This window comes from Eretmochelys imbricata, chromosome 2 (genome assembly GCF_965152235.1).
Source record: "Eretmochelys imbricata isolate rEreImb1 chromosome 2, rEreImb1.hap1, whole genome shotgun sequence".
Lineage (NCBI taxonomy): Eukaryota > Metazoa > Chordata > Testudines > Cheloniidae > Eretmochelys > Eretmochelys imbricata.
In genome coordinates this window covers 220909024-220921916 of record NC_135573.1, presented here as the reverse complement: position 1 = coordinate 220921916, position 12893 = coordinate 220909024, and the positions used below count along the sequence as shown (strand labels likewise).

At 35.7% G+C, this 12893-nt stretch overlaps 1 protein-coding gene across 3 annotated transcripts in view; it reads right to left on the bottom strand.

Annotated features, from left to right (window-relative positions):
* Positions 1 to 12893, bottom strand: part of SLC25A13 (solute carrier family 25 member 13) — a 127575-nt gene that overhangs the window by 23732 nt on the left and 90950 nt on the right. For all 3 annotated transcript variants that reach the window (XM_077808070.1, XM_077808072.1, XM_077808071.1), the window contains 2 exons: positions 9152 to 9204; positions 8160 to 8240 (listed from right to left, as the gene is read on the bottom strand). In XM_077808070.1, the coding sequence (XP_077664196.1) occupies positions 8160 to 8240; positions 9152 to 9204 (134 nt within the window). The remainder of the gene's footprint in view (positions 1 to 8159; positions 8241 to 9151; positions 9205 to 12893) is intronic.

The following is a 12893-nucleotide window of genomic DNA, read 5'->3' as shown; positions in this document are numbered from 1 at the left end:
CTCTGACCTCCATCATCTCCAACCCATGATCTCTTTTACACTCTACTCTCAGCAAAGGGTATTTGGAGATTGCTTACACTTTACAGCTGGCTGGATATCTATTGTCACTTTTTCCTCCTTCAAGTGCCTCCTCAAAACTCACCTCTTCTGTAATGCATGCAGGAAAGTACAACCAAAGCTTGTGGAGAGTTGTGATCACTACTATGGACCAGCTAACAATTGTGCACATCATATTATAGTTATTTGTTACCCCCTTCCTCAACCTCCACCCTGGACTGCTCATGTGTTCCATTCTCCTGTCTTGGTTTTAGACATAAAGCTCTTTGGTGCAGGGACTGTCATTTATTATGTTGCTCCACACAATGGTTGTGGCCTTCAGGCACTACCAAAATACAGAGCTTAAATCACTCTGGATCAAAATATTATTTTGTAACTAGTATGGCCTATCAGAGGGGTCCTATGCTGGTAGCTATAAGAAATATGTCAAAATTTCTCAATAGTTATTGCACAGTGTTGCCTAGGGTATAGTAGTAATTTCCTATTATAAGGATGGAGAAATAATGCAGTAAATGAGAATCAGTACTGCCTTTTTAATGGCAACCATTGTTTTTATTTATATATACATACACACACATATATACACACACACACACTGCATATATATATATCCCATCCGTACCTTGTACAAACACATAGTAAAGAAGATCCCTTCCCTGAGGAAGATAAGAAACTAAATAGACAAGATACACAAAGAGAGAAAGGAAGAAGCATTTCATATATGGGCAACAGATTATGTGATTTTCCCACGGTAACGCAGACAAAACCAGACACTCAACCTAAGATGTACCGAATCCCAGTCCAGGGTCTTAAAACAACCTTAGTCTCTTCAAAAGTCCTGTTTCACAAATACCAAAAAAATTAAAAGAGGATCGCTATACATGCCCTTACACTGGGCATCTCCTTTCCTATCTACAGGGTTCTGGAGAAGTCAGCTCTGTCCCAGATTACTGAAACCCACGCTTGAAAATTGTGCCAACCAGCTAGGAGGCCAGATAGACTTCAAGACACATTTTCATAGGAGCACTTGAGGGGAAGTATTTTGGTGAGAACAGCTTGTTCAAAAATTTCAGACAAAAAGTTTATTATTTGAAAAGTGTCTTTTTAAAAATGAAAGATTTAATGATTTTTTTAAAAATTCCACTAATTTTTCACATTTTAATCTACATTTTTATCAAAATATTTCATTTACTGAAAAGCAAGATTTTTCAGTAAACTGATTATTGAAAATCCAGAAGCTCAGTAGATGAAAAGTCTTGATAACCATTTTGATAAAGTTTTGGCTAAAAAGAGGAGTTAATTTTGGAGGGGGGAAGAAGGAGCCATTTCAAATAATGTAAAATGGAAGTTGCTTCGCTTTTTTTCATAAAGTTCTTTTTCTATTTTTCAACCAGCTCTAGGGGAGATACCCAGAACAGTCAGCTCTTGACTTGACTTCTTTGTCCCTTCCCAGTTGCTGAGAAGGGTGATCCACGTATCTCCTGACTGGTAGGAAGGTGGAGAGCTCTACTCTTTCACCAACTACTGCTCACCCTCTTCCTGGTTGTGCTATCTATAGAGGGGTGTGGATAGCATTCTCCGGCAATGGGCATTGTATGCAGTACATGTACATTTGCCACTGAAAATGTGCAATACACCTGTGATCACCACCACTTGGCTCACTCTGCTTATGACTGGACATTGATAAGCCCAGCAAAGGAGCCAGACTCATAATGACAGGTCGCATTTTCCCAGTCTGTCGCTCCTTTGAGGGGTAGTTATTCCAATTCTGGTTAAAGGTTTTTAGTTTGGATAGTCTATACGGCAAAGTTGCCACGCTGCAATCTCAAACACTTAAAGCTTCCTCAGTGTCCATATGTAGCAAAAACTGGGGAACATGCTCCCTCAGACATTCACATTAAACAATCCATAAACAGAATTGAAGTTAGTCCTGCTTGAATAATTTCTGAGTCAAATAGATACAAGTTGCTGAGATGTCTTCACCCTCATTTTTTAACAACACGGCTAAACAGAAAACGGTGGTTTATTTACAAAGCTCTGACCAGTTCTGCAATGGAAAAACAGTAGATTTGCTATTTTCCACTTTACAGGTAAAACTGTTCTTCAGAAGGCTAGCCAAGAAATCGAAGTGGAGCCTACTTGATTGGTGTTATAAAAGCAATTAAGTTACAGCCCTGTCAAATATGTTAACATCTGGCTCTGCCTGCTGTACTTTTGTCTATTTTGACTACTAGTGGTATCATTTAATGATTTACAGACCTTCCATGCCTTAAGGCATGGTAGCTGTATTAAAACTATAATCCATTATTTCTTGGTATTATCACATTATAAGTATCTTCCCGTTTCTATTAGATAATTGGATCTGAATTCCTGATTTGGATTTAAGATTTTAGGTTTTTGGACCTGTACTGGTTAACACTAAAAATTTCAGCTTCCTTTAAAAGGAGGATTGGAAAGTGCAATGCAGATAAAGGTAATTTAAAACAAATTATATTTTTGGGGTTATAAAATATCATGTCAATACAATAAACTTTCACAATATAGTAGTAAAACAATGTTTTAAATATTTAAAATGTGCAGAACATTAAGCACATTCAATGAAAAAATTGGATTTTATAGTCCAAAAAGATTGTATGCTTTAGGTTTTGGAAAATCTAACTTTAAAACCATGCTGCCACTCCCCCCGATTGTTTTATGATCTGTAAAATATACATTAAATGAACAAGCCTAAAATAAGAGTATATATACTGCAGAGAAATCATCACTTGGAACAGGTATTTTGTGTGTGTACATGAACATGCCCTATATACTTTAAGAAAGTAATTTTAAACAAATAAGGGTGGGTGAAAGATTCAGTGAACTGGTGGGAGAAAAATCCAAAACTACAAGGAAAGGTGGCTTGGAATTCCTCATCTAGTCTGAAGGGTAGATGGATAAATATATACCACAGTCTCTCCCTCCCTTATAAGAGGACTTTCTGCTACAATTACCTGGATAGAATATTATGTTACTTTATACTGCCACCACTCTTCAACACAACACCTAAAACTAAGGTTGGATGAACAATTAATTGGAAACAATTCAAATGTAACGGTTTTAAAGCACATCTGGCTTTACCAAATAGTACCTCTCAAATTAAATTGGAGTCTAGATCTAGATATATGTACCAGAGGTTAATGTTTTAAATATATAGTTAAAATGTATTCATACACAATAAGTCATAGAAGAAGGCCATACACTTAACAGCTAAATGTAAATTAAGGGATTTTTAAGCAAGTTAATAAATAGGCAGCTTTAATTTCAATTGGCAATGAAAATAAAGTTGGATCTTCCCGAGTTCCTCCTTAAACCAGAAAAGTGAATCTTGGGTTTTTATATGCATGTGCAACTCCCATTGACACTAATGGAAGTTATATGCATGTATCGATGGGAGAATAGACCTCTTAGAGTTAATCTGTTAAAGAGTTCAAAAAAGTGTACTCAGTTTCCTTTCAAAGTTAATATCAGCAATCATAAAGAACACCATTATTTCTCTAACAACCTTAATACACTTATGAGAACTTTTAGCATTAAGAAGAATGAGGCTGTTCTATTTTCTCTCTGACACACACATTTTTTTTCCTGGCATACAGCTCTGAGTTTCTTTTTATCCATAACCTAGATTTCTCAGCCAAATATAATAAATTTATCAGTTGTAAGTTTCTGCACACGGAAAACAGAAATGGCACCTCCAGTTTCCTTTAGTCTACAATCTTGTAAGAGTTTCTGGATTCTTGCAGGCAAGACATCCAAGAAGGTTCTGGCAGTTGTAATTCTCTAGCTCTGTGCCTTGATTACAATATGCTAGAGAGAGAACACAACTCACAGGACACCACTAGACTGACCTTTATTACCTTCAAAAACAAAAGCAACGTTGTAAGTAACAGTATTAAGAATTTGCAGTGGGATTGATTATTTATCACAACTTCCATGGAATGTTAGTGCATTTACCTTTCATACACTATTGTTGACAAGAATTTTGCACACTTTCTAGTTAAGCAAACCCTAAAATTCTATAACTTCTAATTTTTATGTTCCATGGGAGAGTTGGGATTATCCATGCAGGTCTAGTATGTCTCAGCTTTATTACTATAAACATAAAACCTCTAGAAATATATAGCTAAATCTATCTCAACAACTTAAATAAAAACAAGTCTGTACGGGAGCTGGAATCGTACTGTGCTACATGATTTAAAATCAGCTAATAGTGAGGAGACACAGATGCTGTGTTGGGAAACACTGTATGTACTTGCACATTAAGGGAAGAACAACATTTTGCTTTGTAATTGTTTCTTACAAAGTTTCAGGCTACTGATTTATATGGGTGTTTATATCAGTAAATGAAAGTAGTTTAGAGATTTTGTATAGACATTTATTCTAAGTCATACTGCTTATTTTTCCTACTCTTGCTAACAATCCAGTGACCAACTGTTTGTATTTTTTATATATATTTTATTTTCAGCAACTTAAATGTCTGCTCCTACTTCCAGAATTAACACAAGTTACTCATTTTGCCACCACTTCATTTACAAAGAAAACTAATATTTATGCAAGCAAGCAGAATATTCATCTCAACGTTTTATGACACAGACGTCTTCTTAAAAAAGTCAGTCTTACTTTAAATCACAATGCAACTGGAGTTTTTACTCTGTGATTGTGATCCAAATGAGACAATGATTCGTGTTACTGTATCAAAAAAATTACTTAATGTCTTAACCAGTAACAGCCCTAAGTGGCTATGTGCAATATGAATAACCATTTTTCAAAATAAAATTGGCTTTCTACATTTTGTTGGTCCCCCTTTTCCTTTCAGTCAATACTGTGGTATGTATCATTAAAGCAGGATGGCCTCAGACGCCAGTAGCTTTCACTGGAACAGTTACCAATGTGAAATAACTTGAAAGTTGGGAAGAAAAATGTTTTCTTTTGGAAGCCTTAAGCATATGACTACTACAAAAGGAGCTCAGCCTCTGTCACCCTGCACCTAGCCATAAACTCACCCTTTTATTATGGTCTCCTGGCAGGTAGCCATAATATTAGGACAATTTCATGTAACATGTTTTTGCATTTTTAAAGTTGAGGAAATTAACCTATATTTTCTGCATAAGTCTTTAGAAGATCTGAATTCCAGGCCCACCGTATCACTGGACACTTTACTACATCTTGGAAATGAAGATTTGTACTATTATAATAGTGTAAGGGACTACAAAGAATTCTCAAAAACCACAAATGAAGTTAGGAGTACCAAATAGGTAAGGACCATATCTCTTCATGGCTGAGAAGCACCAGGAAAATTACTGCATTAAATATATATTAATAAATCATAATAAATAATGGCAACAGTTTGATCTTATAATAATAAAATTCCTTATAAGTGAGGAAGCAAAATTTAGCACTTCTGATTCAACAGAGTGATTTACACTTCAACTCTCCTTAAACCACTGTATCAAAATAATCTATAAAGGTTACAGTTCTCTTTTAATTGTGTTCTAGGAATTTTTTTTATTTTCTTTTAATTTTAGACAAACTACCACTTTCATCTTCACATAATAAAAGCTATGAAACAGGCTGTTAGCTGAACTAAATACCATGAGGTCATGAAGCAAAGATCTTTCTGCATTTTTTTGCAGGGGAGAAAACAGTTTACAAAACAGAAAAAGGCTTGTTCAATGAAACAAGCAGCTTTGGTTACAAGTGCAAAAGTCAGCCATGTGTACTAATTCTCAGTAATTATGATGCAAGGTGAGCTCCCCAGGGACTTAAAAGTCAACGCCTAGCAATGGTTGGGCGAACAGCAGAGTGGAACTGCTCATGTGATACTGAACCCTTGAAAGCCCTTTGTATTACCAAAGAGACAAATATATCTACAGAGCTGCTTGGTCCTCCCACTGTGCTCAGAGCTGGAATAAAAAATAAATACCCAAGTTTATTACATGAAAAAGTGTAGACGTTCCTGCTTAATCAAATATTTCAGACCTAGGAGATCAGAGAAGGTGACCAATATTTTTAAATGTAAAATTTATCACCCATTTGTAGCTGAGATCTGAGCATGCGGAGTGGAAAGCTGGTCTGACAGCTTTCCCCTACAAAATTCATCTTAATTGGCTGCTCTAATTTAGGATCAATTCTGATATTCTTGGAATCCTGTAAACTTCTGTAGGATAATGATTAAAAATAAGCTGTAACAGAGTCTTGACACGCTATATACCACTGTCTACTTGCCTCCCACATGGGGGATTATCAATGTTTTAAGTAGACGTAAAAGACAAGGGTGGACTTTTCCAAAGAACTCTCTGCTCCCATTGAAGCCAACAACTAGCATCACTTCTAAAGACAATCTGTGCTGTAAATTTGAAGGGGATGCACAAATACAAAAAAATGAGACCACCTGCAGGAAGATAATACAAGTCACAACCTATCTACCTGGCACTAAACTGTATCCTTAAGTGAAACACTTGAATTAAAGAAAACTCAAGCCACTCTGCCACCACATCTCCTACCAGAACTTTATGCAGAATCTCAATTAACTTTATATTTCAAATACCAACTGGGATAATCCAACATTTACAGCACATTTAAAATAGGTCCCAAGCAATCTTCCTCTTAAAGCAGATCCTTAGTTTACAATGAACTATTGAAAAAGGCTTGCTGCAGCAGTCTCATAAATGATAGGTTACAGTGAAAGAACTAGTGTTACCTGCACTATATAAAAAAATTCAGATCTGCCAATAAAACAAATCAGGCTAATTTAGTGCATTTTCATGTTGAAAAGATGCACTGAATTCTATATGACATATGCACACAACTAAAAATGTTCTAAATGGGAGGGGGAAACATTTCTGTATCCACAAGTACTTTATTGCATTTTCCCTTCAGTCAGTGTGCGCTTTTATTTGGGTCTTTAAAGGCCCACATTCTTTTTTTTTTTTTTTTTTTTTTGAACGCTCCTAAAGTTACAGAACAAGGGGATCCTACCTGGCAGTCTACGACAGGTCAGTGATCAAACAGAAGCAGTAGTCAGACAGCAGCCAAATCCTGCCTCATCCCATGAGAATTACAGAAAGCCGGGACTTCTCAGTCTGTACTACATTCAAACAACTGCACCCTGAGGCTCCGATAATCATAATGTGCTCTTTGCAAGCACATACAGCATGAATCTCTGCACTACTGATGTTAAGATAGAATTATTTGTTTTTAAGTTGTTCAACATAATTTTCAGCACAGATAGAAACTGCTTTAAAATGTGACCTCATTTGTCTTATGACAGCAGAAACTAAGTTAGATTGAAAATATACCAGCACTGCTCTGCCCCAGTGATCAAAGCTAGTTTAAATAAACAGTGTTCTTTATCTTTAAAGTGCACTAGTCTTTGAACAAGAGTTCATTTTACTTAAAGTATTTATATTCGCTTGAACAAAATCAATACACCAGATAAAGTGAGATATAGTATGACTAGATAGAACTAAAGTGTAAAATAATGAATAACCTGTATCTCATTCTGCATAAGATATTATTCTGTGCAAGAAAAACAGTCTTCTAAACTATGGTGGGTTTTAAATACAGCCTACATTCAGGAATGCATTATGCAGTAGTTAACATTACACAGCCTACGTCTCCTATGAACGCAAGGAAGCATGAGTAGTGTTTGCCATTTACAAAGCCAGTATCACTGCAAAAAGTGAAAATTAGTGGGCGCGATATAACATCAGGAAAAAAGTGACATTGCAGTGGGTGCCACAATGAAATAATGCACTAATTATTAACTTCTGGAAAGGTTAGCATGAATCCTATTTAGGACATAAGCTGCAGCCAACGTGCCTTTATTAAGGAAACAATTCTAAGATGTGAAGAATTACACAAATTAGTTAAAAGGCAAGAAGCATACAAATGTTTACCCTTCCACATCAAGAATGGGACTATCTAGGAAAGAATTGAGTTGCTCTAGTAGATTCTGTCCTTGTACTGGATCTGTGGTTAAACAGAAACCTTAGTCCACAAAATTTAATCTTATATAGTATATTTTAATCTCTCCCAAAAGTAGGAAATGTAAAGAAGATACTTACACAACCGCCAGCAAGAATTTCTGCTGCCAGTGGGACAGAACGATCTTTGTTCATAAATTTGTCTCTCACAAAATCATTAACCTTAAAAACAAGGATTTATGAAAGCTGGTAAATAAGGAGTGAGAAGCACACAGTAATTACAAATTTAGTGCAATTAAAAATGCAAATAAATCCAGATGTTACATCTATCAAGGTGCCAGTCATAGATATTAAATAAAATCTTATGTAATATATGAAATATTGTAAAGCTGACTGTAGTACTGTTCTTTCAAATCAACATATTATTTTAAAGATATATGAAATAATCATAAGTTTCCATAAGAGTCTCCAAAATGGTAACTGAAAGCTGATTTAAAATTGGATTTCAAGATACAATACATCTTATAGCAATGTTAGCTTAATGAAAAAGAAACATTATCACTGGCTTTTGTGTATAAACAATGCATTATGATTAGTTTATAATGAGAAATTCTTTAATGCCTTCAAAATATTCAGAAAATCTAAAATTACGTGAGCTAAAGAGCAAGTAATGTACATAATAGGAATACATGCAAACAGGTTCCTTTCATATCAGAGTTCCATTGTTGCCAGCATTCTTTTATATTAATCTAGGAATTAAACAACTGCTGTGGGGGAAAAAAAATCTTATTCCTTTGTGAGAAGAAACAAAATCAAGGCCTGGGCTACTTCAAAACAAACAGAAGAGTAAAACTAGTGGGTTAGGGAGACTTTGTACATTTTGAATCAAGCCCCCAAATGATAGGTTTAATCAGCCCCTTTTCAGAAATACAAGTATGCTGCTTGTACACCACTTCCAGTGCCCATGGTTGAGATCTGAGCAATTGCCATACCCTTTGGAAGTAAAACCTCATCTAACAAAAAACATGGAATATATTCTAACACACTAAAGCACAAAAACTCTACGTCTCCTCATTGGAAATTCAGACATACAAATGATGGCTAAAGGCTAGAACCCCCACTTTCAGACTTACAGTAAGTTTTATGGCCTTCTCTGGGGCTACTCCCAATAATTGTGGTAAAAGACCTGTAAACACACAAAGAGAGCTTAAATGTATTAAATAACTTAGTATTAGCTAAACAAATCAACGGCTATATGCAAAGATCACCACACAGAAACGATGGCAATTTTTTAGGCAATTTTCTGCTATTACATTTAATGAGTACTTAAACATTCCATTTCAAGAACAAACTTCTTATTGCCACATGAAGTCAAAGCAACTTCCTATCCATATTTTCGTTACTTTGCACTTAAACTAATATTAGTGATTTAAGAAATTTATATACCAAGGCAGGTTTACCAAAATAATACTGTATTCTTCTCTACACATCAAAATTTGTTCTGTTATTTCTTCAGACAAAAGTTAAGGTAGTTCGGCAGTGTGAAACAAGTTATCTGCATTTCAGAAATCAAGAGAATAAAGCATTTTGCTGGCATGAAACAATAGGATAAGGTGGAATGACCTAAGGGGATATGAAAGAAAGTAATGCAAAACAGCCAAACATGTACAACTGCATTCTTAAGTCGAGCACTTGTCTAGAGCGCTAATTCTCCAAAGCTTAGACACTGGAAGTTATATTATTTAGATACCAGTATGTGGAATTTCTGATTTCTCTTAACTGAGCTGCACTATACAGTTGGAACTGAGAGTCTCTAGTCAGCACAGCTTTGTTGAATTAAAGTGAACAATCTATTTTTGTAAAAGTTCAGCTGCAATGATCTAAAGAAGTTACAAAACCTTACAGAAGGGATATGGGGATTTCAAGTGCAGCACTGTGCACAGTGAAAAGGGAGTGTGATTTACAGCACTATTTACATACGTGAGAAGTAACCCTGCGAGCAAGAGTTGCAGGAGCAGGCCTGAAGTATTTCAGTAATGTACACAGTACTTCTGGGTAAATTACACTAAATCTAACATTTGCAATTCTCATGTTTGGGTGAAGAGGCTACAACTATAGTTCTATGTCTAAGGAGCCTGCTTGCCAAAGGGCTTTTTTGCCACCAAACTGGATGTTTGGATGACAAATAGGATGAAAAATACATTAATCTGACTCAGAGATTTTTTTTTTTTTCTGTCTTGCTCCAACCCTCCAGCTTTTCTGGTTGCTATTGACATTTCCTGAGAACAGTATCGTTTGGCTTGCTGTTTCAGAAGCAGTCAAACTATATTCTGCATGTCAAGAAATAGTCGGGTATTTATTAATTATGTGCATCATAACAAGCACACACACGTACATGTCTCCACACAAAACAATTATGTTAAAACAGCATTACAATTACATTGTTCAACAGTCAAACAAAAGAAAATTCCAATGGTGCAAATGCATGTACAGCTAGCCAAAAAAATGGGAAAATTTTGTGAAGGCAAATTGTCCACATTTGGCTGAAGAATTTTAAATTTTGAATATTTTCAATTAGTTCTAGTTGCATGTGCAACCTTAACTCTGTGTTCTTTGCAAATACACTCTGACAATGTGTGATCATGTAATGAATGACTACTTTTTCCACAGGACCCCGCCTCATTCAGCCAGTTGTGCACAATGAATGAGGCAGGGACACATACTGAATAAGACTGAATTCTAACAATCCATGTCTTATTTTGGACCTAATTCTATTTGCAATCATCACTTTATAAATATAAAGTAAATCTGAATTTACATCAGCATAAACAGAGTACACCTGGGCCTTTCCTGGATATAACGACAGTGCATGCACACTTCACACACTCCATCTCAAGCCCAACGAAATCAAGAGAAAAATTCCCATTGACTCTGATAGACGTGCAGTGACAAAATATTGGGAGATCGTTAATTTAAAGAAATTGTATATATTCAGTGTCCAATTTTTGGAAGCCTTATAATTGGGACAAATTGAACTGATTTTTACTGGACAGATTTGGGAACGGTCACTTTGCCATATTTTTTCTACCCCAATTGTTCAAGGTAGTAAAGGTACTAAAAAAAAAAATAGCAAAAATGTGTTTATCCTGGCAAAAGTCATTTCTTCCCATCTGCCTTCTTCTGCACTCAAAAAACCCAACTGAATTGTTTTCACTCAAGCTTTCCACAAAAATTTACCTGAGAGAGGAAGTTTCAACCCAAAAAGTGAAAATTATAAAACATCTAAAAAAACCAAAACCCTTCATAGTATGAGAATACTTTAGGCAATTTTAATTAGACGTGTTGCTGTGTGTGCCACCTATAAACTATTATATATAATAAAGAGAAATGCTACTTAATAGTAGTTTCCCCATATAATCTATGCATATATTAGGTTTCTGACCTCACATTATACTAGGGCTCTGAAAGAAGGCAAAGATGGATATGGTAAAAAAAAGTAGTATTACAAATTAAATTAAGAGCTTATGGAATCAGAGAAAAAAATTTCAAATCAGTATATATCAAATCAGCACTATAAACTGTTTCTGCTTCATTTCAGTAGTGGGGGAGACAGGTCTTATTAATCAAAAATATATTATAGGTTTCTGTGGATGATCAGATCTTGGTTTCACACCATGCTTTATTTTTATTTTTTTAGTATCAGCTAACTATACCACACAAACAGTGAGTAAGTGGGACGACTTGTTGCTCAATCTATGAAAAATGCTTGAAACCCCAATGACACACAATGCAGAGTTGGTAATTGAACACGGCAAACTTTCCTCTTACATGATTTACACAGGAAAACAGACAATATGGGAGTACTACCACTCCATAAATTGGTACCCAATTGCAAGTTTCCAGAAAATGAAGTTTCTATCACAGAGATCCCATTTCATTAGTAGTATGAGACACATGTAAATTCATATGGTGACCAAAAGGCATGATTAAAGTCTATAGATCATGAGGTGTTGGGGGGTATTGTGGCACTGGAGGGGTCATCTTTGGAATTGAGAGAAAAATAAAGTCCCTATCATTTGGTCAAAGATCCCAGGTCTCTCCCCTCACCTCAGTAGAAGGGGTATTTCCACATTGGCACCTTAGAAAGTTACAAAAAGTATGTACCAGTGTTTATATTGTGCCCATAATCACTGTCATGTAGGTGCCTTCCAAGTGACACCATCCCAATTACCCTGAGAACTGAACTCTCTCTAAAGAAAATTTAATGCTCTCTTTACATCCACAAGATGGTGTAATTTATCCTTATCTGAGATTGGTGGTTTAAGATATGGTATTTCTGCTCTTTTAAAAATTGGAGTGGAAATAAAAAAAATCTCTGTTCGCTCCAGAGAATGGAAAAATGTGATCTGTTTAAAAAATATCCAAAGTAGGGTCTGGAAGACCTGCTCACTTGTCTGACACTGCAGTGCACAGAGTATCTAATGCCCAACTATCTCAATTCTGAATAATTGCACTGTTAACAGAGTTCTTCAGATTACTGAAGTTTCCACTGCTAACAAACATGGCTCTGAGCGCTGCATATTATCATAAAGAGCCTCAGTTATTGAACAGTGGGACATATGTGCTACTTTAACCTTAAATACTGAAGGTTAAAGTAGCACATATAGTATGGGTGAACAGAACGATTTTAGTGGGCAACATAACAGTGTTACAGTTAAATGGTCCTCCAATCATGGAAAGACCCTACCCACATTTACTTAAAAAACAACCACCCATTAAGGCACACGTGGCACCCATAATAACAACAGTGGGACACTTCATGGGAAGTTTTTCTGTCAACTTAAGTATAGTGCTATATAGCAGGTGAATGTACTA